Source organism: Camelina sativa, chromosome 7 (genome assembly GCF_000633955.1).
Source record: "Camelina sativa cultivar DH55 chromosome 7, Cs, whole genome shotgun sequence".
NCBI lineage: Eukaryota > Viridiplantae > Streptophyta > Magnoliopsida > Brassicales > Brassicaceae > Camelina > Camelina sativa.
In genome coordinates, this window is record NC_025691.1 from 17,952,750 (window position 1) to 17,979,682 (window position 26,933).

The 26,933-nt window shown below is 33.2% G+C and overlaps 4 protein-coding genes across 5 annotated transcripts in view; 2 read left to right on the forward strand and 2 right to left on the reverse strand.

Moving 5' to 3' along the window:
- LOC104701413 overlaps nucleotides 1–1,977 on the forward strand; it is a gene marked incomplete in the record, with an annotated part of 3,547 nt that extends 1,570 nt beyond the window's left edge. The window contains 6 exon segments of the mRNA XM_010417098.2: nucleotides 315–371; nucleotides 507–624; nucleotides 882–964; nucleotides 1,049–1,110; nucleotides 1,183–1,240; nucleotides 1,585–1,977. Of these exon segments, the coding sequence (XP_010415400.1) occupies nucleotides 315–371; nucleotides 507–624; nucleotides 882–964; nucleotides 1,049–1,110; nucleotides 1,183–1,240; nucleotides 1,585–1,647 (441 nt within the window).
- On the reverse strand, nucleotides 1,666–3,901 carry LOC104701414 (probable WRKY transcription factor 9). Its single transcript, XM_019227691.1, has 5 exons — nucleotides 3,553–3,901; nucleotides 3,330–3,464; nucleotides 2,954–3,241; nucleotides 2,762–2,875; nucleotides 1,666–2,540 (listed from the first exon to the last, which is right to left on the reverse strand). Exons 1-5 carry the CDS (start codon nucleotides 3,757–3,759, stop codon nucleotides 2,229–2,231), a joined length of 1,056 nt encoding a protein of 351 aa, XP_019083236.1. The 5' UTR covers nucleotides 3,760–3,901; the 3' UTR covers nucleotides 1,666–2,228.
- On the forward strand, nucleotides 8,751–11,589 carry LOC104701415. The gene is made up of 2 exons (XM_010417099.2): nucleotides 8,751–8,954; nucleotides 10,152–11,589. Exon 2 carries the CDS (start codon nucleotides 10,168–10,170, stop codon nucleotides 11,170–11,172), a length of 1,005 nt encoding a protein of 334 aa, XP_010415401.1. The 5' UTR covers nucleotides 8,751–8,954; nucleotides 10,152–10,167; the 3' UTR covers nucleotides 11,173–11,589.
- LOC104701416 (protein indeterminate-domain 14) lies at nucleotides 16,351–19,003 on the reverse strand. 2 transcript variants are annotated; one of them, XM_010417103.2, is made up of 4 exons: nucleotides 18,898–19,003; nucleotides 18,316–18,543; nucleotides 17,820–18,222; nucleotides 16,351–17,341 (listed from the first exon to the last, which is right to left on the reverse strand). In XM_010417103.2, exons 2-4 carry the CDS (start codon nucleotides 18,464–18,466, stop codon nucleotides 16,627–16,629), a joined length of 1,269 nt encoding a protein of 422 aa, XP_010415405.1. In that variant the 5' UTR covers nucleotides 18,467–18,543; nucleotides 18,898–19,003; the 3' UTR covers nucleotides 16,351–16,626. The 2 variants fall into 2 exon arrangements, with proteins under 2 accessions (XP_010415405.1, XP_010415404.1); XM_010417102.2 differs by having other exon boundaries at nucleotides 18,316–19,003.

A 26,933-nucleotide genomic window follows, 5' to 3' on the forward strand; every position in this document is an offset into this window, starting at 1 on the left:
GTAGCTTTGTTGTGACCATTTTGCTGCAGTCATGTAGTTCTAAGCTTATACCATGCTATATGTGTGTATCAAAGAAAAATGATACTCGGGGAACAGTTTCTATATGTTCCATTTCATACATATAATAGAGCATACATAGATTCCTAAACTTAAACTAAACTAGACAGAATGAAATGGTTTTCCCGTAGGATGGAATTTTGGGTTGTCGTTTGAGTTGTATTACTTGAGTTCTTGGGATGAGATTATGGGAGATAACAGTCTTTGAAGTTGGAGTTTTGATATACTGAATGTATTTTTTTTTTTTTTTGCCACAGAGAAAGAGAAGAAAATCAGAAGAATTTAATTGTGGAAGAAGAACAAGTTCTAGCAAGGTATGTTGTTGATTCTTGCCATTTGCTCAATTTGATGAGTGAGTTGAACAACAATTGAAAGCGACTTTGATATCTTTTGATAAGTTGAGGTTTTTAGTCCTAAGGTGCTTTCTAAAAAGATTTATATTTCTTCAGGACAAGCAGGTGGAATCGTCTTCTAAGTCGAGCATACCCTCTGTTTTGCCTCATAACATGGCTTCGTACCCTTTCTCAATGCCCTCTACAAGCTCCAGTAAACAAATTACATGTGAAGGTTAACTTCTATCTTTTATCTGAGAGATTTCCATCCGAATTTGCATACTCCAGGTCTTTATGACATACATCTAGTAAAGGAGTATAATGCCTCTGTATGTTTACATCGTGACACTCTATTGAAGTCCTCTCTCTGATCCTCTTACCTTGTAAAGATGATTCCTTTAAGCTCTCTTGCATATGGATTTTGGTTGAAGTGGCAGTAAACTTTAGTCTTGCCTATTTTTCCTTACTGATTCTTTCATTTTTCTGTCTCAGATTTAAGTGGTTATGCAAGAAATCTCTTAGACCAGAATGTTCGAGCTTTTAGTCAAATTAGAGCTAATCTCTCCTCGTATAATGTAAGTTCTAGATTACATTGTTCAAAGGAATGCAAATGTGTTATTGGCTTCTTGCTACCGCTCTGTCCTGATAATTGCACACAGGTAGAGGATAACCTAGATCTCTTTCGTCAGGCAAGGAACAACCTTATCACCATCCAAGATGAGTAAGTTGATATTTTTTAACATTTTCTGTAACTTGGGTGGAGCTTGGTGTACTGATATCTTTGATTTGGCAGCATGAAAAATATGCCTTGCTTGATGGCACCATTGCCCACAATCAATGATGATCTCTCGGTGAGTAATTCAACTTTGATAAGTTAATAGGCTGCTCACTTTTGCATCACCCTTTTGCTTGTTTACTTTTGACCTTACTGTAGTTCGACTTCTAACCCCAGATCTCTGGTCTAAGGGCTCAAAGTATAGAATTATTGTGCTCCTAATTAGCTGAGTGTCTTAAGACCACTTTTTTCAATGTTTTTGTTTGAAGAGATTAGTCTATTAAGAGTACATAGAGCCTATAATAGTTGAGTAGGTTTAGTCATTTTCATGTCATTTTTTCAATGGGTTTTGGTTAGGTTCGTGTACCCGTGCTGTTAGTTTTACCTGACCTTGACTTTTGTTTCCTTGATTTGTATCAGGTGTTGTCATTCAACTCAATGCAAAGTGATGGCTTCCACTCGAAGCAGGAGCCTTTGGGGTGACATAAGGAAATCATCTGGTTTCCCTTAATTATCTGTAAATTATCTTGAAGAAGCTGGAGGAGACACAAAAAAAGCTCATCACATGTTGGGAAGTTTGTAGAAATGTTATTCTTTCGTAACATCAACGATCTTTATTAATGCTGCGTCGGATGTTGAAACAGGACATAAATATAAAGAATGGATGGGTTCAATTAGGTGCCAAACTAAAAACCCTCTTTAACTAGGTTTCTATTAGATCAATTTGGTTCAATTAATGTCTTGGACGATTTCTAAACCATATGTATAAAAAGGATTCTATTGCAAAGATAGAGAAGAGCGTGTTGAGGTTTGCTTCTGTAGTCTTTTGATCTTTTTGGTGTGTTATTTTGGTGCACGTTTCTTTTAACATGCTCAATCACCGTTACTAACATTAGAAAGAATTAAAACAGTCTCAAACTTTCAATTTTCTATGTACCAAACACAAATGTTAAGAAACAAGAACAAGAAATAGGCAAAGAATCCATGATGACTTGACTTAATAGTAAAATAATGGAACCAAAGGAATGAATAAGCATAGTTGACGATTGAGAGACATGGGAACTCTACATCATCCAATTTAATTGGTTTTGGGGAGATGAAACATGATCTCCTCTAGATGGACCATCAAAGTTCAAGCTTCGTATGGTTCGGTTGTTGGTGGTGCTATTTTGTGGGTATGTGATCAAAGATGAGTCTATGATTGGAGGAGTTTGATAATAGGAAGGATGAGAGAGGTTGTCGCTGGAATCGAGTAACAAGAATGGAGAAGTGGAGGCAGTAGATGCCATGGCTGTTGCTCCCACCGGAAGTGGATGGTTATGTGTTCCTTCGTAGGTTGTTATCAGTATTGACATGTCTTCTAAACACCTTTGCACCTTTATAATGCAACAAGTCATAATTAACTATATACATATTTTTCATCATTTCATTTAAATGTACTTATGACATGTTATGAATTTTACATTGGACATAAAGTAATATATAAAGTACCACATTATCAATAATAACTTGATCTAAAATGGTCTCCCAACAAAAGAATATAGAATGTATCTTTGAGGGTATGTGCAATTGCACTTTTCACACATCGTATTCGTACCTGTTTCCTAACGGGACATCCTGGAGCCACGGTACATCGGTAATAAGCTCGTGGACATGGATTCCCTTTTGCGGTTTTCTGACCGTACTTTCTCCATTGGCATCCATCATTCATCTACACACATCTATCTTATTAAAAGATCATGTTACCAATATCTAAATTGAGACCAAGATAAGAGATGATGACACGAACCGTTGCCGTCTCACATCTCGCCCTCACAGACACCCTGGCTTTTCTATTCCCCTGAGAAGATGATATGATACGTGGCGCGTTCATATCTAAGCTGCTATTGTTGTATCTTTGCTGATGATGAGACTGAACAGCTTCTTTGCTCTCTTCTTGTTTCTGCTTTTTCTGTAGAGATAGCGAAAGCCCTAATTCTCTTTCCACGGATGGAGATATCTCAGCTCCTCTTTTCCGAGCCTTACTTGTTATATCCACACACCATTTGCCTTTTGCTCCAAGGAACGTTTCAAGACCCTAGGTTAAAGAAACCAATCAAATTATTCATGTTAATTATCAATTTATTACCACTATGTAACGTGTATGAGACGTAAGATTCTCTCACCATCTTCTTGGTTTGATCGATGACCGGGAATTTCATCTCCAGATGACGATAATCTTCAAGAGTCTGCTCCACAAGCTTCCTCAGCCTAGTATTCTCTTCTTTCACACTTTCCATCTGGATCTGTAGCTGCAAGATCTGATCTCCATCCATGGATGTTAAGATATTTGCACACAAAAAAATTCTGATGGATATATAAGATACATACGTATAGGTACGTACGTACCTCTTCACGTTCGTTCTCTTCTTCCCGGGTTCTTGAACCTAAACAAGAATCTTCTTCTTCGTCTTCTTTCACCATTTGTTCATCTTCATCACCGCTACTAGCATCATGTTCTTCGTCTTCTTTATTCTCACTGCAGCTATGTTTTGATCCTTCTTCATCTTTGTCCTTTTCCTCGGCCTCGAACTTGAGAGAAAGATCGATGCCCATCAGTGGAGATGCAAATTAATCTAAACTCTTAATTTGTCTGTTAGCTAGCTTTGGATTTTGATTTGCTAAAGTCAAATCCCATTTTCTCATCAGAATATATCGTTTACTATTTGTATTATTCACTATAGTACGCATCTCTAAAGCTCGCTTTGACTTTCTTTAAATAATCAGTTTTTATCTTTAAGAAGAAACTAATCCATGTTACTTCATAAAAGGATTGATTTTGGTCTTTAAAGCACTTAAACCGGAGTTACGATGGAATCATGACTTTAGTTACCATCCTAGTAGTCATAGAAAAGTGTATACATATATATATATATATATATATATATATATATTTCTCCCTGGCCTTCTCTTATATAGTTTGTTTATTAAGTGATCATAAGAATATTAAGATAATTAGATCCAGTTTTTAACAATTCATAGCATTTTTTTGTTTTGTAATTTCATTATATTGGGCATTAGGGTCCACGAAATTTCCCGTCACATGGATGGTAACATGTGAAATACAGAAGACCATCGACCTGTGTATTTTTAATATTGATGTTTTTGTTACTTACTAGATGAAATATATAATCTCTGCGAATTAGAGTTATCTAAAGATGAAATACCAGTAAAAAAAAAAAACAATCTAAGCATCCAAAATCTTTATAACGAGATAGCTCATAGCTTATTATATAATATGCATTCTTTCTACTGTACCTTGAATTTTTTTGGTGAAGTTGTTTTGAAATTTTCAATAGATATCTTCTTAAAGTCAAATTGGTGTTGTGATGAGATTGAAAGTTAAAAAGAACAAAAAAAAGCTTATTGTAGTAATTGACGAAATAAATACCATGACGTTGTGTATCCGCCAAAGTTTAATTACATAAGCGAGCGCAGCCCTCCCAGCTGCTACATATCCACGCTAGGAAAACTAATAACGAATTGTTCGAACTTTTGATGAGAAACCATTTAGAATAATATACAGTCAGTGGCAGATCTACGTAGAAATTCATATAGGTTTTATAAATTTAATAAATGGTGTTGCGCAAATTTATTGGATTTAGGTTAGTTTGGTAATAGTTGCCCCATGCTAAACCTAAGAGCTTATGTTTGGCGAAAAATGTTCAGTATAGTGTAATGTAAGTCGTAATGTTCTGTATAGTATATTAGCATAGTAGGTTTAATTAGTTTTGGTGAAAAATCTATACGTCAAAGGTTAGATTGAACAATCCCACATATTTTAACCGTCCCCGGCCAGTAGATATGTCAACAATTCGTCTTGGGATACCTGACCTAATTTTATTTATCCTACTAGTACTAGCTGACCTAATATATTCATTCATTTCTATTGTTTTCGATCGATTTTTTCTTTTGATGAAGTTTGATAGATTCTTTTAGTCCATAATTTGATGGCGAGAACGTCGGAAACTATAGTATACAAAGAATAAGAAAGCCATGTCATTAGTTAAGTGCGTTTAAGAAGAGGTCTCTCTATGTGACATGTTTATTTTTTATTTTTTATTTTTATCTTAACGTGAAATTCAAATTATTAATTTTTAAATTCGTACGAAAAAACCCAGGAGAACAAGATACTTGCCTTGGGATCCGACCTTAAAATAGTCAACTAGAAGACTTACAACTTTAATTATTTTCATACTCACACGTTCATTTTATAATCAGTTTTTTTTTTTCTTTTTCTTAACAAAAGTTTTAGCCTATATATTGGGTAAAAAGATTATAATCGAACTCGTGACTATTATAATAGAGTAATACTTAGGGTAAACCTCTTCATTCATCCCTTTATAAAATAAAGAAATAAAATCTGTACACATTTATTATAAAATTAAAAATTTAAATCAATATTTTATAAATCCAAACCGATATATAATTTCGTTGTAATTGTAAAGTCTAAACTCTAACCATCTCATTTATAAACCCAAACCGATGTATAATTTCGTTGTAATTATAAAATCTAAACTCTAATCATCTCATTTGTAAACCAAACCGACATATACTTTCGTTCTAATTGTAAAATCTAAACTCTAACCATCTCATTTGTAAACCCAAACCGACATATAATTTTGTTCTAATTGTAAAATCTAAACCCTAATTATCTCATTTGTAAACCCAAACCGACATATAATTTTGTTCTAATTGTAAAATCTAAACCCTAATCACCTCATTTGTAAATCCAAACCGACATATAATTTCATTTTAATTATAAAATCTAAACTCTAATTCTCATTTATAAACCCAAACCGATATATAACCTCGTTTAATTGTAAAATCTAAACCAAAACAATATTTAACTTTTTTTAAATAAAAGTATACAAAATTTATTTCCTTAATTTGTTTTACTTTTTTAATTTAGTTTTGATTTATTTTTTACATAAAATATTAGATGGAACATTCTGATTGGTTGAAAGGGAAGGGGTGAATACAAAAAGTATTTTTCATTATAATCTTAATTTTTTACATAAATATTAACTTAGGCATATCATCTATATACTGTGTACATATGATAATCTTTTCTAGTTCTGTTCGGATATATTAAATATTAATACATATCTCGATTTTCTTGAATTACATGCTCTGGACCTCCATTATATCTTAGATGACTGTTTTAAATCATCTAATCTATATATTAGTTTTTAGTCCTATATTAAAAATGTATATCTTAAATAATATTAACATATAATATTGCTAGAAGTCAGTTAGTTATGCATGTGTCAAAAAACTAAGCATACTTTTGATTCTCTTCTGTGCAACATGGATATGTTTACGTTACTTATCTTGCCAAAAGAACCTTTTTGTTGATAATATAGAAGAAAATGTCATATAGCTGTAAAGAAATAGAATTTTGGCAGAGGAGGCGTGGGACAAATTAGGAGAGCAAGCGGCGCCGCAGCCATATCGCCCGTTCAAATTTTATATTTTACAAACAAGAAAAAAGGTCAAATGCATGTCTCTCGCTTCGTCCCTTTGTAAGTTTTCTTCTCCTCATTGTACATCTGTCTTTCTGTCCCTAAGTCAACTTTTAATTGAAGTCCCATAGCTTTAGATTCTTTACACCAATACCGTAATCTCCTCTCTTTTTTTCTTTTCTTGCTGCATTCTAATGATGTTACAACGAATTCTTTATTTATTCATCCCCGAATTGAAATGTAGAAGTTGTTAAATCCATTGTTTTTTACTGCAAATAGTACGTAAACTCTCAAAGGGATGAGATAGAAACAAATTGATGAAAAAGATAGAAACAAATAGTCTATCTTGTTTATCTTTTGTTCAGTTGAGAAACACTTTTCCTATTTTCTTTTTTTTATTCATCTCATTGTAGATGAAAGAGATGAGTAATTGAGTTTACAATTTCTTATTTGAGATGAATCTATTTTTCATCCAGTTTTTTCATCTAAAAGTACAACCATTTGAAAAGCTGTATTATTTAGAACGTGGTAGATAATAATAGCCATACTCATTTATTAATGGAGATTTGATAGACCAATATGAACTTAGTTTCCTGAACTTCACATCAAACTCAATAAATCTATTATATATTACTACATAGCGGCGGATCCAAAAAAAAGTTTAATCCAGGGTAATAATATTAATTTTTTTTTTTTTTGAATTATGTCAGTTAAAACATTTGATTAATTTTGTCAATTTAACATAAGTAATAAAATTTTGTTTTATTAATAGAATATGGGTTTGTTAACAAATGAAATATAAACAACATTAAGTTTTTCTAATGTATTTTTATGATATTTTAATATTATACACAACACACAAACGTAAGATGAAAATAGAGTTAATGGGAGCAATAAAGAATATTTTAGCAGGGGCATACTTAAAAACTTATGTAATAATATTAATCTAAAAAATTTACTCTTGTCAAGTGTCTCGGCTAACCCGTAACGTACGTCAACCCTTGTTACTACAGATTTTTTTCAAACACTCTAAAATATGCTCTTCCTATTGGAGTATGTGGGTTATCGGTTAGTGTAGAATAATATCCGGTTAATGTTCGGTTCACTTAGTACAATATATTCAGAGAATAATGTGTTATCTTCTTCGAAACAGAGGTTGGATCGTTGTAAAGAGTTAGAGAATCTCCTAGATTTTGGATTTCTGTTTTAGCTTCACTCTATATATGTAATCGACTCCATTGAGATTGAATATACAGAATTGAATCGATATATGTTTCTCTTTACTTCCTAAACTATATTTTTATCAGCCAATACCAAACCAAATCCCGCTTTAAAGCTGATAATAAATTTTACTTAGGTCAATAACTTAGATTATAATTATGTGATTTTGAATTTCATAAATTGACATGGAGTCAGCCTTGGTCTAAGTTGGTGAAGTATAAGCTTGCAACGGCTAATAATATCATTTTGTTTGCGGCCACATTTCTTCGAATCTTTTTAGTTTAGTGATTCAATTATGGTAGTTGTGCATCATCAGTTCAAGGGGTTGAGACTCCATGGGGGCCAAAAAATTCAAGGTTGGTTTTGCTTATTATATATTACTATAGATTTCTTTTTAAATCATAGTTTTTTTCTGTTTATTCAAAAGAAAATAAAAAACTAACATGAAATGAAAAATGTCTCACAACTCTATTTATATAATCAAATTTATAACTCAATAAGATACTACCACTTACTCATCTATAATTTATATAATGGAACTTTACTCTCAAACATAAATCATCACTTTCACAAAACGTATCTCGTATTAGGGGAGCTACCAGCAATACCGAAATCTAAAACATAAGATATGGCGTTTGTTTAAATTGAAATGGAAATGTATTCAAAAGTATTGATGAAACTTGAAAGAGGTGATCCATCAACTTTAAAAGTATAGATAAAAGTTGTGAATTTGTATGATTCGATGTTAGGCCCAATTGTCAAGGGCCTTCTAACGGCCTTTTTAAAACCTTGGGTGCGCGCGTCAGTCTTACGCACTTTAAGGACGCGTGGATACTTTAACTCCACTACACGTGACGTGAGGAAAGAGAAACTCCGATTCGAGAGCTTTGGTGGAGAGCCTGTGGAGACGCTTCCACGCGAATCTCGCACTCCCACTCGTCTTCCTCGTCCCTCTCTACCTCTTCGTTTACCCTTACCTTACCTTACCTTACATCTCTCGGTCGATCGATTCAAGCCTCTTCGTCTTCTTACGCTGTGTTTCGAAACCCTAATCTCTAATAAAAGGTGAAGTCTTTGTTGCGTGTGTTTGTATTCCTTGTCTTCGTTTCTACTCTTTTCGTCTAATTAGCGATCTGGGTTGGTGTTTCTCTCGACGGATTTTGGTGGGTTCGTGTTAGATTATCGAGATGTTATGTAAATTTTGGAAATTTCGAATTCGAACTTAAGGAGGGTTGCTGGAAATTTCGGATTTTGTATAGCTATGACTTTTCCGATTTCGGATTTGGTTCATGGGGTCGTTGAAAATTCGTTGGAATTGTATAATAGAACTTGTCAGGATCCATTTGGGTATTTCAATTTTTTTTGATTTCTTGGGAAATAAGGATCGGTGTTATGAGAACATTTCTATATTTTTTGTTTTAACCCTGCTTATAAATTTCTCTGGATCTGAGATGTGTCAAAGGTCATTGCTCCATGTGGATTAGATTAGATTAGATTAGATTCTAAGGTTTCTCCTTTGTTTAATTATTGATTCACTGTCATGTCGCGTGAGTTGTTCGGTGAAGCATGTTCCTTTTGGTTGTCTTGTAACATGTAGGCACATCTTTTTTTTCTTTTGTTATTTTTATATTGCACTTTATGTGATCTTATTAACTTGTATTTGATGAGATGCGACTTCGTCTCTTCATCTGCTTTTTTTTTCCATGAGTTTTGGAATTTGTTGCTGAGAGTCTAGTCATTGTGTTATCTTGGGAGTAGTGAGGTATATTGCTTCGATTATTTGATCTCTTTGTCGTTTTAGTCTAGTCGTTGTGTTATCTTGATCTATTTGAATTACCATACTTTGATCCCAGTTTCATTAGATTGCATTGCATTTGTATTCCCATAGATGATTTGTTCATAATGCAAATCCAGTGGTATATGAATTCAATAAATGTCATCTAGCCATCTTTGTTTGAGTGACTATATACTGAATACATTTATTCCGAGGAATAGGCTGATATTGTTACTGCTGTCAACATCAATGCCTGTTGATTCGTTGTGATTCTGTAAAATTTATGGGTTCTCTTTGCCATTGATGCGAGATTGTGAAATATCTGTTATAAATGCATATGTAGCTGGCTATATTCAAGAAGCATCATTGTTACATAATTCCTAAATCAGAGTGCTAGATATTTCATAAAGAGATATCTCCTTGTACTGTTACAAACTTTTGTATCCATATATTTTTTTCCTAATCTTTTTTTTTCTGTATTTGTACAGGTTTGATTTTGAGATTATGGCCAAAGCTAGGAGGACAAGACGCAGGCTTCCTTTCCGACGCTTCAGGGCTAGAGCAAGGCCATACAAACTTCCATCTTCTAATCGGCTTGTGGGAAGGAACATGTTTGCAGAAGATTGTTCAAAGTGTCTAGAGAAGAGGGACTGGGAGAATGTTATATGCTCGGTTTGCATGGAGTGTCCGCACAACGCTGTTCTTCTCCTCTGCTCATCGCATGACAAGGGATGTCGTCCTTACATGTGTGGAACCAGTTTCCGGTATTCCAATTGCTTAGATCAGTACAAGAAAGCGTCAGCTAAGCTGAAGTCATCGAGTCACCATCAGATCAATAAATCTGAGCTTGGGAATCTCACATGCCCACTTTGTAGAGGCCAGGTGAAAGGTTGGACAATTGTACAGCCTGCTCGTGACTTTTTGAATCTTAAGAAGAGGATCTGTATGCAGGAGAATTGTGTGTTTGCTGGAACCTTCAAAGAGCTGAGGAAACACATGAAAATGGACCACCCTACTGCGAAGCCGCGTGAAGTGGATCCTGATGTGGAGCAGAATTGGAGAAGACTTGAGATTGAGCATGACAGAGGTGATGTTATGAGCACGATTAGGTCGACCATGCCTGGTTCGATGGTGTTTGAGGATTACGTGATAGAAAGGAACAATGCTGACGGTTCAGATTCAGATGAGGGTGATGATCATGGTGGGATTGATGCTGGAATTGGTAGGAATCTTGTGAATGTTTTCCTTTTGTTGCATGCTTTTGGGGCACCAGGGAATCAGTTAAGGCGCTCTGCTTCAGATTCGAATGACTCGACGACAATCAACCACGGAACAAGTGAGCTGAACTTCTCCGGAGAAGAGGAGGAAGAGGGGGAAGAAGAGAGGCATAGTAACAGTAACTCTTTGGCAAGTCGAATGAGGCGACAAGGACGCATTCTGCTGGGACGTTCAGGTAGAAGACGTAGAGATAGAGAAGCTAATCAGAACACAGGTCTTCCTCCTAGATGAGAGAGATTACACTACTTCAAAACAAAACCCTTTGTCTCATTCTGGGTTTCAGGTAAGTTTTATGGTATTGTTAGGTACAAATGTAGTTTCCGTAAGTTCAAAACAAACACACAAAAAAAAAGGCTTTTGGCCTTTCTGCTTTCACCATTGGAGAATTTGGGAATTTGACTCGAATTTGTTTTCATGTGCTCTTTTAATGGCCAGAGAAGCAGGCTTGCAATCCCATGTTTTTTACTGTATTCTGATGTAACTTTCTGGGTAGAAAAATTTCACATATATCTATCCTTGTGAATAAGCATAACTAGTGATGATGACCTATGTGGTCTGTTCACGAATTATGGAATGGTGGATGTTTCCTTTCTGTTTATAAGTTTCATGTACCCTTAGTTGAATGAAATCTGGTTGCCTTTGTTTGTTGGTTTCGAGACTTACCTTGTATCGTTGGTGTAAGTTTTAAGACTACCAACTAAACATGTGTTTGGTTTCTCATTCTTTCTCTTTATAACATGATCTTAATCTTGGTGCTAGTGTGTGATTTAAGTTTTAACTATTTCGGCTGCTTTAGTCCGCTTGATACTAGAGTTTGGGTCGGGTTAGGATTTGAGGAATCTTCACTCCGTTTGGTTTTTATTTTGGTGGGAGAGAAGCAAATGGCGAAGCGGAAAATGTCAATAAACAAAATGGTGGGGGCATCACTCTTACTATGTCTTCACTCTATCGTTCTCTGAATTTTTTACTGGTCGCTATCGAGGTTTGTCGTGTCCCCATTCTTTGGGCAAATTACAGAACCAATAAATGGAAGGAGGAGGGTGACTGTAATTGTGAACAAATTGGCAAAAGAAAGAAAATATAAAGACATTTGGGTTTGGAATTGAGCGAAAAGTGGCATCCACCATAAAAGCCAAAAGATAAACAAATGGTCTATGGAAGATAATGTCTAATATATCAGTCCATTTGGATCAATATAAACCTTATCTCCATGTTCCTCAAAGCTCCCTAGCTACACCATATTGATGGATATTCAAACAAAATTATAATCTTACTTCATTCACCTATGCATTTGGGAATCTTAAGATCTCATCAGCCGAAAGCGCTATCGAGAAGACGGAGACAAAAAAAAAAAAGAGGAAAAAATGTTTTAGCTTTTTAAAAGTTTGAGGTAAAATAAAGTTTTACTTTTATAGGTGTCGGTATCTTTGAGAAAATTTAGCATTATTGTCTTTTTTTTTTTTTCTCTTTTTCGTTTACATAATTTAGCATTATTGATAAATACTAGTAGTAACAGAAGTCTGTGTGTGTGTGTGTTTTCAATCATTTTGTTTCATATACGTACGTTAAGTTCTTCTTGGAAAACAGATGTATAGGAATATTGGCGATGCAGATATGCATGCATGAGGAAAATGATGATAACATGCAGCTTTTGTACTTTTTGTTATGTTGCATCATGTGACATCTAAACGAACCAATCCATGAGATTGACACCGCTAAAGATACTATTACTACAAAAAGATAGATCACACTTTACTTTGAAATTGGATAACATAAATGGTTTGTTTAATATAGGTGAATATAATAAGGATATGTTTTAAATTACAGTTCGAATGTTTATTTGCTTGAAGCTTGGTGATAGACGATCTTATATACAAGTAAAAATACACCAAGACATAATGTTTTTAGTTATAACAAAAATTGTTTATGTATAGTTAAAACTTTTTGTAGCACTCTTTTTTTTTTCTTTTTTTCCTATATAGCTATCAATTCTATGTCATGATTCAAATCTTGTCTTATCAACAATATATCAAAAACTTGGTAAAGAAATAAAAGGCTGAAAGAAGGAAAGAAACGAAATATAGATAGGGCCAATGACAATGCTATAAATATTTCTTGTAATAAAAAAAAATTAATATATAAACTAGCAAGTAATATAGTAGTATTAAAAGTTTTATGTCGTCACGATGTGACATGACCGCATAAAGAAGGAGAAGAAGGAAATCATGGAAGTGAGTGAAGAAAGAGGGGTCTAGTGAGAGAGACTGATGACTGACTCCTAACCATTTCTAACATTGGCACTGAAATCCATGGGGTTTTTTTCTTCTCTTATTTCAGTTTTTTGATTATTTTTCGTGTAAATGAAACGACACCCACTTCTTCTATTCTGAAAACGACTTCCCTCTTCTCTTCTAATTTTACATATAAATGTATATCTCACATTGGTTTCACTTTTGCATGAATAGGCAGTTGAGCTTTTTTTAGTTTGTTCCTCCCAAATTATAGCACATGGTCCTTCCTTTCAGATGTTAAATAAAAAGTGTAGTTCTAAAATTTCACCGGTTCCATCGTTTGTATCATCAAGATTGTCCATTTTGGGTCGCGGCTAATATTAGAAACTGATTAGGTACGTCTAAAATCATTTATTTGAAGTATACTTTTTGAAAAATATCGTGTAACTCAGATCAGATTGTACAACTAAACATAGTCTTATAATACAATTAGGCTGGATTTGAGTTTCCATATATATGTCATATTAATGGTTAATACATTTATAAATTTGTGTGGAAATAAATTTGTGTGGAAATAAATTTGTGTGGAATATGTACTACGTACTTGTTTTACCATATACACCGATTCTTTTAAATTCGTTGACAAAAAAGGAGGTGCATAGTGTAAAACAAATATATATATATATATATCTTGCTAGTACGATATAGTATAGAATACGAAAGCTATAAAACAGTCAATTATAGTATTTAAGAAAGGAAAGGGAAGTAAAGGGATTGGCTTTAGTTGAATCTGAACTGAACCACACATGCATGTGTCAAGCAGTAGTAATGCTTCACCAGGAGCAGTCCTTTTCCTTCTGTATTACTCTCCGACATACATGCACACTTGAAGTTGAATACCCTTCTTTCTTCTTATTTAATGTACTCCTTTTTTGTTCACTAAAAAATAAAATAATAATAATAATTATGAACACTCATACACACACCATCCTATCCAATTGTCAAATTATTCTTTCACCAACCCTCGTTTTCTAGGTTTCATTAGTCAATTAGCCATTACAACATTCAAAACTAACTAAGCTCCTTTCAAAGTACTCCCTTTTATAGATATTATTAGTAAATTTAAAGTTAAATAAAGCTTATTATATTTGGTGACAAGAACAAAATAACAGTTTGGTGAATATGGAGGTGTACACTCTCTTGATTTAAAATATAGGTAGTATATGTCAAACTTTTTCTAGTTGTTCTGTAAAAGTTTTAGATTAATTTTTAATAATATAATCAAATATACTATGTAACGCGTAAAATGGTAATGGACATTACCTATTTATGTGTATATTGCTAATTAGTCAGTGAAAAAAAAAAATTCTTTTGTCAACTAGAATTATTCTAATCCGAATAGTGATACACTAACTATACCAATACAAACCACCACTTGATTACAGATTTTGTTCGCCTGATAATGATTATAAGCTTTTTGTTAGAAACGACGTTTACAATGTATTTCATATAATAGTACATTTAAATACCATAGATAGTGAGGCATAATTATAACCTTGGAGGAAATGATTTGTTAGAGTATTCAAGAGACCCACATGGCAACCATGCAAGCGTTTAATTTGTAGTTATGACTCGCACCAAATAAACATCTCGTCTTTCGCCATGGTTCTTCTAGTTTTTTTTTCTAAAAGTTTTTGATTCTAATAATGATTGATTGTAAGATATTACTCCCTCCGTTCATTTTTAGTCGTCGTTCTAGAATTATTTTTTTGTTTTCTAGTATTCCCTCCGGTTTTTTTTATTTGTCGTTTTAGAGTTTTACACACAAATTAAAAAAATAGATCAATGTTCTATTATATCCCTTCTTTAATACATTTTCTATTTTTTTATTGGTCAAAACATTAAAATAGTTGGGATAAAGTTGGTATTTTTACCAAACATATGAATTGGAAACCTAAAATGACAAGTATTGAAAAACAAAAATTTTACTCTAGAATAACAACTACAAAAACCAGAGAGAGTAGTATTTATCTTTTTTTATTTAAGATGCAACTTTATGATCAAATTTTCAGTTTTGTCCCTAATTTTTAGTTTATTAGTTACTTATATTAATGAGAGGTAAAACAGAAAATTTAATTGTTTTCTTAATATGTGTGAAATTGTCTATAATGACAAATAATATAAAACGAAGGGAGTATATATTTTGTTTAATTATGTTAATTGATAATAACCTTTACTTTATTATACTGTTTAATTTAAGAGAGTTTAGATGATACTTTTTGTAGAATCAACTTGGAATATATATGACATAATATTAATAAAGTTGCATGATCTATTGACAAGAAAAACTGATAATTCTACATAGTAGTAGAAAATTTAGTAAATCTATATTATATAAAGCAAAAAAAAATCTTGGTTCTGGAATTTAAAATTTGTCCTTGCTGATTTTTTTGATAATGTTATATATATTTAAAAAAATTAAAGCCTAATTGTTACTATAAGTTCAGGAAACTGTTGAAACATAAAATTAAAGCTTTATAAAATATTAGATATGAAGAAAGGTTTGTTTTACAAATTTTTTTCTTTCAGATTTAATCAGTTTCCTAAAGTTTTATAAATATTAGATTAATCAGTTTTGTTTATTTTAGAGAAATAAGAAAACCAAAGTTCAAAATGAAAATGCATGGAGATCAAAACTGTTTTTTTTTCTACAAACCAAAAGTTTAATCGAGGTTTTTTTTTACGAGTAAAAATAATTAAGTTGTGTTTCAATATAGGGCCATCAACTTATAAGGGTCAAAAGATGTCTCATTAGATTGTGTCTTTAAGTGAAAATATATGATTTCTTTTTTGGTCACATTGAGACCAAAAACCCACAAAATTCAGATAATATTAATCAAATTAAAGTTTACCATCCAATTCAACAGACGTTTACAAACTACGGTCTACTCTACACGGGCGTGAGATGTGGAGAGAATAGTTTCTACCTGAAAATATTACTTATTTGACCTAATCATTATGCCTTGCATTTAATGCAAATATATTTTGTCTGTTGAAAATGCAAATATTTGTGGGGATTTGTAAAAAACCAAAACATCCTTACCAAACTGAAAGTAAGATTAGTTATCTCTAACTAATAAACGTATGTTTGAGTTACCCGTTTGTTACATTAACCAAGTTACAATATCCAGCAACCAACATACCCAACACATTCATTCATACAGCAAATTAAACTCTTCTCTTCTTTGGTTTTGTTTGAGAAACAAAAAAAAATCAAACCCAAGTGAATACCCAACCCTGGTTACCCACAAACCAAGAGATATATTAAAAAAAAAACCAACGAATATGAAAAGATCTCCAATTCCAATCAAAGAAACAAAAAAAAAAAAAAAAAAAAAAAAAAAAAAAAAAAAANAGAATATTTTCTTTATCATTTGTGTTCTCTCTTCAAGGTCTATGACGATGCTCTATCACTTGCCTTTTCTCCTTCGGTAGTTGCCGAAGACACGTAGCTCACCGCGAGAGAGGTGCTCTCATCAGTACAATGCGGCTGGGAAGGAGGAGGAACCGAAGCAGCCGGGGCTTGGAAGTGTTGCTTGCAATTATGGCAAGTGATTAGCATCATCGTTGCACTAATCCTTCTGCTTGCTTCTTCTCTAAAAAGCTGAGCCTTGTGAAGCTCAGCTCTCGCATGTTGCCTTATTCTCTTGGCTTCAGCAAACTCCAATTCCGCGATTTCGATCTGCCTTTTCACTTCTCTTCTAGCCTCCTCTCTTTCTAGGCTCGTCTCTCCCTTCTCGTAGCTCTTCCTCTTAACTTCTGACATAGTCGTCTGATCCAACGTCCCTATAGACAGACTAAGGCTGGTCTCATCAGTACTATACCTCGACGGAAGTAGCTGAAGCTCGATGCTACCATTAGTAGCGCACGAGGAACCGAAAGGATAGAGCAAAGAGGATGGTTGTTGATCGGACGGTGGGGATTGTCTTCTTTGTAAAGGATGTCCAGGCAATATAGGACCAATGGAGAGGTCAGCGTTTTCGCTGTTATCAGCGGTTGAAGTACTCTGTGTACCGTTCGTGGTATGTTGTTGCTGTGGTAAACGGTGGTTGGAGGGTTGGGATCGTCGAACGGTGCAATTGTCTTGGTGCTCTATGAAACTCTCCACTCTGATAAACAAGAGTGTATTACATAAGTTAACTAAAATGGAAACCACAAAGGAATATTTGTGTTTCGTAGCAAATAATTATAAATAATTAAGTTAGTGGAGTTAGGTATCTTTTGGATTATATATATATATATATATATATATGAGTATGAGATGCAAGACTTCGAGGTTTGGTATGGTATATAATTAACAAATTGAGATAATGAAATCTGTGATATGGGGTCAACGTAAGTAATCAAAAAACATAGTTCCTAATTAATAAATTAATGAAAGTGTTTTCAGACAACAGTCCAAACAAAACATCATCAGATTCCATTAGTAACGTTGTTTAAGATCTGTATGCGTTATCTAAAATCAAAACATGTACACGCCGTACTAGAAAAAACATTCTTTTGATTTATTTTAAGGATTCGTATACACATATAAATAGTAAAAATAATAATCAAAAAGCTAGGGTTTATGACTAAGAGATATGGAACCTGGAAAAAACACGGCCGCAGTCACAGGAGTGGCCACGAGTGCCACAAGTCTTGAGATGAGCTTTGTAATCAGATTGAACAGCGTAGCCTTTCGAGCATCGCTCGCAGATCCATTGCTTATGGTTGCTGTGTTTTCTCCTAAAGTGTTTCTTGATTCCCACGAGATCTCCGAGCGCGTGGCAAGGGTTGTGGTGGAGACATGTCGGTTCCGGACAGACGTAGACTCTCTTCCTCACTTCCTCGTTGGTCTCTCTTTTAAGAAGCTTCCATGGAACTTTATGCCGTCTCCTGTGCATCTGTAGATTCTGGTCCCTTTGAAACCCTTGGTTACAGATCTCACACACGTACCGATCCGATTCTAGTAACGTTCTTGGTGATAAAGACACCACCTCCGCCTCCGGATCTGCCACCGCAAAAAAAAAAAAACTTATAACCAAAGTTTACTAGGTGTTTAATCTAATAAGGGAAAAAAACTTGAACGGAATTGCTGATATACCTGGTGTCCCGGCGGGTCTCCGTTTCCTCTTCTGAGTCACGGCGGTTCCATTACCGTCGGGAAGAAGATCGGAGGAAGATGAAGACGGAGGAGGGTTGCGATGATGGTTGTTGAGGTTCTTGGTGTTATTGCTTCTCTCGTAGTCTATCATCGGATGAGGTTTTTAATCTCTCTTTTTGTTTTTTATCTCAAAGACAGTGTGGTTTATAGTGAGAAGGGGAACTGTGACTAATGAAAAATAAGAACAAAATTGAGGAATCTTTTGTTTTTCATGTAAAGAAAGAAAGGAGAGATTGTTTCTTTTTTATTTTTATGTTTCCTTATTTATTTGGTAGAGAGTGATCAGTACTCATCTATCTTTACTAATAGAAGAAGAAAGTAAGATGAGTTGAGAGAGAGAGAATCAAAGGGAGCTTTGTTTTCTGAAATCATCTTTATTTATTTTTTCTCATATAAAGGGAAGAAAAGCTTTTCTATTCCCCTTTTAGTACTATCCATCTTTTTATAATTTTCTTGGAAAAGAAAGAAAAAAAGAAAGATGAAACTTTCAACTTTTTGTTAATTGTTTCATTGACCTCTTACCTTAGATGGAGAAATGCATTGTATGGTCTTTGGTGCTTCAATCTTCTTTCAGAGTAGTTATGAACCTCTCTCTTTATCTCTCTCTCTCCTTTCTATCTGTACACTGTTTGTTTACAAACACAAAACATATATATGAAGAGAGAAAGAGAGATGTTTATACACATAAAGAGAGTGGGACAAGGAGCTTGGAGCCCACATTAGCATCAGGACAAGAAACAAAAAAACATCCCCTTTCACTACAAAACAATTACAAGTCATTATTATTTCATATCATACATTACAATATTCGATCGGACTGAGTAAATTTTTTTTTTTGTTCAAAGATAAATAAAGAAAGGATTGGTGAAAATTCAAATGGAATCTTGAAAAATTGATTGTTAAAGAGTACATGTTTTTTAATGGTGACAAATGTATGTGTAGCCTTTAGGGCTGGTGTAAATATAAGGGAAGGGACATGAGAATATTTGTTTTGGAAATAAGACACATGCATATACCCAATTTCATGTTTTTCCGTATGTAAACAAATATACAATGTGGTGCCATCATCTCATACCTTTTTATATAAGAAATATGTTTTAATCAAATATGAAAACTGTGCCCACAAGTGAGACGAATCAGAAAATTTGCAAGATAGTCTTTCTTACAAGAAAAACAAAAAACAAACACAAACCCTAGAGTCAGATTTGGTTTTGGAGTGTCAGCTGAGACCAATTTTACATCACAAACAAAAGAAAAAAAAAATGTAGATCTCGAATATGTTCGAAAGAATTTTCTTTTTAAAAAACCAAAAAAAAATAAATTATGTCGTCTATAAAAGTGTAAGTGTGTGTTGTGCGTTTAACATATAGATAAAGTCCACCATCTCTCATTAAAGGGCATTTTGTCTAACCAAGTGGAACTGTAAGAAAATAGAAGTAAATACAAATTTGAAAAAAGTTTTAGCTTTTTTTGCATTTAAAAATAAAAAGTTGAAACAAAAAGAAGATGATACTTTATTAATAGGAAGAGAAAGAGAGGGTTGAGTTGGAAAGAATGGGTGGGAGGATGGGGGAGATGGATTCTCATCACATGCAATGCTCTTTTTGCAAAGTTTGATATATCAATCCTTCACAATCACCACCATTCTTGGTTACTTAAGATATTAGTATATAATAATCACTTTTCTTTCCTTTATTTAAGGAATATATGCACTAAATAATCCTATATTTGGAAAGAAAACTCAATTCACCCTTATAATCAGTTGTTCACTTGTACTTACCTTGAATTAACCTCGGTCTTTAGATTTAGCATTATCATACATATAACTTTTTTTGTCTTTTTTTTTTGGTAATACAGAAGCTAGTATTTATATAAATAAAACAAACAATAACACCGGAAAAAAAAAACCTTTAGTGGAGCTGTGCACTGAAACCTGAGGCATTTGTCTCGTTCGCTCTTGTTGCTATCTGAAAGTTGCAACTTGAAAAGTAAAATTGACATTTTTTAGATTTCACTGAAACCCAAAACGGAGAGTAATGACTTTATGTAGCCTTTTGCAGAAATTACATATACTGTAAAAAGTAGTATAGTACGAGTACATGTTACCCGTAGCTATACGAAGGCTTAAAATTTCCCAAACGCTCAAACTTTAACTGGTTTCAATGATTGTGTTCTTAAAATCTTTTACTCACGCAAGATATTGGATAGTCTACAAAATCTGCATAACTGGGGGAAACTTTACAATTTTTTTTTGAGGTTAAGATAAAAGAAACATAGAAAATTAGAAATTGAAAAAGAAAAAAAAAACATCGTAGAAATTTGACGTTGACTCAAAATTCTACTCTTGAAAATGAAAGATTCAACCAATTAAGTTATCACCAAAATATACCATTAACATATAATTATTGTTTCGACCATTCAAACATAATATGTCGATGTGAAACATATGCCTACGCAACAAAGCGACATCGTTTGTTCTTGAACCAAACTTCAAAACCGTTTTAATTGATAAACTAGATTAAGATCGCACGGGTTGAAATTCATTTTATTTATATTGTAATTTTTATATAAAATATAATTTATATGATTATTTTTAAAAGTTTTTTTGGATAAAACATTATGTAATAAAATCATATGTTAAATATGATGCCTTGAAAAAAGACACATATTTTGTAAGTTTTATATTGTTAATGATTCTAGATTAACAAAATAGGTGTCATTAACAACAAAATATGTGTAACCAATAAATATAACATTTAATTAATAACCTATTTATAACATATTTGTAACCAACTTATAAAAATAATAAAGTCTACAAAAACAATGTTGTGTACTTCCGTTTTATTATACAGGGGATTGGCATCCGCATTGTGTTTCGTAATATATATATGATTTAAATCGTTAGTTTGATTATTTTTTTATGTAGTCGAAATATGTTATGCCTTAATTTACATTTTAATAATTTATTTGTTTTTGTGTATATATAAGTATATTTACTTTTGTATAGGTCATGTTAACTCAAATGACTTAGTATAGGAAGGAGGGACAGCATTGTTATGTTGGTCTATTTTGGTGGGTTTGTAATCCTGTATTTCACCTTTTACACTCAATATATATTAACCAGATGACAAAAAAAAAAATAGTCTATTATTGTCTATAACCAACAAATTAATAGTAAGCAGATGCTTATCTGTCTGATATTTTTTTTGTGATCACTTTATACATCACATTTTTCTCTTACTACAAATTTAAAACTATAATTGTATACCTACATTACCCATTAACTTATTTAGCCAATTAGCCTATGAATCGACACTGATGCAAACAAAAGTTGTCATTATATAAGATATTTTAATAAGATCGAACTAGAGGTATTCCGCGAGATTTGAGTGATATGGACATGATAATAGAAAAGCAAGATTTAGGGGGTAAGATTAGATGCGAGATTCGTTTTATAAAAAGAGAAGTACGAATAAAGGAGAGGAGTACAAGAAAACAAACAAAGAAAAGTGTATTAATTAATTAGGTTTAATTAAGGGGGATAGGAGAATAGTGATGAGTGATGACAACATGGGAGTTGGACCCTTTTTGGCTTTTTGCTTTCCCAGCAGTAATGATGTATCGGTGAAAACTTATATTGACAACGCATAAAGATTAATTAAAATATAGAGTTACAAATTATTATTTTTTTGTATAATAATTATATAGAGAAAAAAGTGACTTTGTCTCTATGTCATAATCTTCATAGAAAGCATTGCCAAATCTTATGGCCACATGACGGTGTAAGCCCTTTACCCTACTCGCTACTCTCTCATCTATTGCCTTTGCATTTTCATCATTATTACATCTTATACTAGTAATGTAACTTTTGTTTCAATTGTCATCATTATGGGTGGTTCATATGCTCATAATATAGGCTGAGCCTATTAATGCTCACGGATGAACATGACCCCTACTTTTTATTTGCCTTTCTTGTCTAGAAATTAGAATGCCTTTGTGATGTTAAGTTGCAACTGGTTACCAGTTACGACAATCAATTGGTACAAAAGGGGCTGGTCTCTAGTTCACTGGCTCGAGATTTTTCTTGAGATGATAAAAAAGTTTTTTTTTTTTTTGATAGTTAATTCTCGCAAAAAGTATTGTATTTGATGGAGATTGGAGAGTTTTTTTTCGTAATATGTTGGCATGTTTCAGGAAATATCAACTTCCTAACAAAAAGTCCATTATTCTATTTGTGTGCATGATACAAACTAGATACCAACCAGATAAACCGATTCAAATAAAATATTATAAATAATATTATTACGAGATTTAAGATTCGTTTGTGTAAAAAAAACTTTCTAAGTAAAGTTTATTTTTTCGTTTATTCTAATTTGCGTTTATTATGTGTAAAAATACATTTCACGCATGAAATATTTGATCAAGGTGCCTTTCAATTTGTGTGGTCATATATTTAAATGGTCATTGAAAATTTTAAACAGGAGACAAAGTTTTTGTTTTTCAAAAATTTAAATTGGTGAATAGATTTAAAATTGTTTGCGAAATATTATTTATTTTTAAGATTATATTGTGATAATTAATACTTGAATAGTTATCAGATTTTTTTTAACTGGAGAATAAGTTTTGTGTTTCAAAAAGTTAAATATGTGAATAAGTTTAAATTATTTGTGGTCTGTAATTTACTTTTATTATTATTGTGATAATTTATTCAATTAAAAATTTTAAATATAGTTGAATAGTCATCATAGTTTTTCAAATACGAGAATAAGTTTAGCATTTTTATTTTGTAAAGGCTATAAAATACAATTCGTCATGATCAAATTTCCTTTATTTAAATAAACACACAAAAGTTAATATGGTGAATAGTGTAACTATAATTAATCGTGTTTTGTTTTCTATTTTCAAGCATTAGAGCATCTTCAACCCATATCTATATTTACTTTTATATATAGAGAAAAATATAACAATTTATATTTTAGAGTCAAATTTGCTCCAAACCACCTCTATTGTCACATCTAATTAGAGATTACTATATTTTTTTATATATATAAAAAACTATTTTTTTCTATATAAAGAAAAAAATATTAATCTCTATTTTTTAAATAAAAATATAGATGAATTGGAATAAAACTCACCTCTATTATAAAGTTCTTTTATTTTAGAGATAAAAATAGAAGAATACATTGGAGATGGTTTTAACAAGTAATTAAAAAAATGTTATATGATCACTGGTTGTACAATATTGTGGAATATAATATGTTTAAAATACTTTTGTTATCAATATATATATTATAAAAATGGTAATATTTCTTTTGTTTTGCTTAATAATTGGTATATATGGGCAGGAGAGTATTATGAGAAAGTAGTAGTAGTCTCTAAAAAGTTCGAAACTTATGGTACATCCTTAAAGTCTTTGCTTTGGCCATACCAATTTTATGATTGATAGTGATTTCCCATCGGCCTTATTGCTTCCGTTACAAACATTTCATGTCAAAAAAAGTCAACAGACGTATATATGTTTCGAGAAACATCAATAAAAAGACTAACTAAGAATACAAACACAACACAAAAAGACTAAGAATACATTTGTAACGATCATATGCTCATAAATTTAACTAATTTGAAAGTCTAACTAGCGAAGAGCTTAATACATTGAATGTTAGTCATTTATATAAACCGAAATGGTCCTTATGCAGATATGACATTTTGAGATTTATTGACTAGAAATTGTAATCTAGCATTTTCAACCAAGTCTCTCGCCTCATTACATAATGAAGAAATGAAGAATCACTCACATAGTTACGCTTAACCGTTAATAAAGTCTAGTAGATATAAGCAAATATACACAAAGCTGATGATAATTTTCCTACAATGTGGACTATGATTCTCATAAAAAAAATCATGTTTTTGTCAAAACACTTGCATTCATTACTTCATACAAGCAAAATTTATAAAACAAAAAACAAGGCATTCTCTAATGCCACAACAACAAAGAAACAAGGCAAATATAAAGATAGTTGGCAATAGGTTCTTGAGAGCTTTGAGCCAGAATCTTGGAAGAAACTTGGTACATGTGAGATCAAGATTGTCGAACAAACTCTTCCATGAACAAATCAATGGACGAGAGGTAGCCATTATCATAAGACGCGATGGCATTAGAGAAAGGGTTAAAGGCTGAGCTTCTCACCGGTTTGAGAAGGTCTACACGAAGTAGGAGCTTGACACAAATTCGAGCAAGGTTTGGAATGCTCTGTCGCTTGAAGATGATTATAATTAGTGAAGTTGCCAAAAAATGTAAAATGGTCTTGGTAAACCAAACCCAAAGACAGCTCTCGGACAACTTGAGTTTTGGATCCAGTTATCCAAATACCATAGACACTCAATCGATAGGGTTCAAAGGTCAGGGCCAAATAGGTTACTATTACCAGGATTCTCAGGAGGAGCGAGTGACGCCAAAGCAAGTAAGAAACAATGATGAATTACTTCTCAGATGGGAACCATAGAGAAAGTAATCTTGATCACACCACTGGCTAAAGGTTTTCGTCAATACAAGATGTAAATTAGCGTATCTAGATTGAAATAGCTTTAGGATTGAAGCCACCATTGCATGAACTTTTTCCCGGAGATTGATAGATTGAGCATGAACAAGTTCGGTGATCACGGGATATGGAGGCAGAGGAGTGAGGAAGCTTCGGTAACCAGCGCTATGTGGAGGCATGGTCATAATGCTGTTCTTCCTCACTCCATAGAAATTGTTAGAAACCAGAAGGAAAGTTCCTAAGAGCCTAGATCTTAGATAAAGAGTGGTCATCAAGGGATTACTTTGAACCAAGGATTGGAGATGGCATTCACGGACCCAAATCGGAGCTATCGAGATGAGATGTAGAGGGTGTCTCATGCCCTTATTATCAAAATGAGAGATCGATACAATAGGCCTTAGTAAATATTCAGATTAGTGAAACTTGAGCTTTTTCCCTCTGGGCTTTGCTTCTTGGAATGTTAACGGGCCGAAAAAGACAAGGCCCACCAAAAGAAGTCCACTATTCTTGTTGGTTGACCTATTTGGAGTGGTCGTACGACGGCGGCGGCTCAGAGAAGGGGAATAGATTTGCAAGGTAGTATGCCTCTCCGACAGGCAAGGTTCCAGCAACAACCAGCCAAATAGGAGGTAAGAGGCTGGAACGGGGAACCACAAAGACGTTTCATATTTGGAAGGATGAGAACTTCGCCTGAAAAAGGAGGTGCCGTGTGCGTCGACGTCTCCACCGAGTGAGATGTAGCGGTGGTCCAAAAGAGAGCTCACCAGTTTCTCTTGGTGCCTTAGTAGAAGCTTTCTCAGGGGTGAGTAGAAATCCAGATCGGAGGGTATGCATGTCGTTTTTTTGTGGATTCGGTACACCAGCTGAAGCATTCAGAGGAAAGGGGAAGGGGTTCACCGGAAACAATTTGTGTCCTCTAGCTCTGGCTATTGATATCTCACCGGAATCTGAGGGTTGAGGGGGGATTCGTAGCGAAAAGAGAAATGGAGAAAAAGTTAAAGAAAAACTAGAAAAAAGTTTTTAACGAGAGTAGAACGATTGGAAAAGGATCCCGACGCTAGCGAGCAAAAGTTTTACCTATCGGAAGAGGTTGGCGAAGTTGAGGTCTCCATAGTAGTGCGTGAGAGATAGTCTTTTTTAGAAGAGTTTACTACCCACTCATTGCTCATCAAACAAATCCAAGAGGTAATAATGCTTAAGAAAATAGTAAGCCTTCTACAAAAATAATCTTAAGAGTCTCACATAAAGAGCTTATGACTTTACTTAGGAATCAAATTAAAGATCAATGCCAAAACACACATTATTAATTTAGTTTTGCACTAAGGTTCGCAATATCATATTATAAGACCACAAAATAGTTAAAATAAACATCTGTTATTTTTTTTAATACTAAATAGCAACATTTAAGGTCGGGAAAATTTCATACACTTTTTCTCTCTCTAGACGTGAGTTAGCCCTAGGCACCAAGAAAGCCGAAATCTGATCTCTGCCTACCCTCTCTAGTAGCCGGCGCTCCTCGTTGGTGCCGTGAGAGGGTCCCTTTCTCGTTTGTCTTTAGTTTTGGTGTCTTGTCTCCGATTCGGTTAGATCTGGTTTGGTTTGCTAAAGAAATAGGAAACATTTGCATTGGAAATCTAAAACGACAAGTATTATGACACAAAATTTTAACTCTAAAACGATAATTAATAAAAAACAAAAGGAGTAGTATCATTTTCAACTGTTTTTTTTTCCAGTCAACGATTTTTTTCAAAAATTATAAATGTAAAAAAAAAATTGTTGCTACAACAAAAAAAATTCATCATAACTAATTGTTTCTTGATATTGTAGAATTATAGTAATTTCTTTTTTTTCAGACTGGTTCAAATTTTTTTATAACTATTTTAAATACTTTTCATAATTTGTTTCCTTTGTTTTCTATAATATTAATTTATATATTTGATTAAAATACTAAAATAGTATCTTTCTCATCTTTTCTAGTTTCTACCTTCATCTCCTACCGTCCCCCCCCCCCCCCCCCCC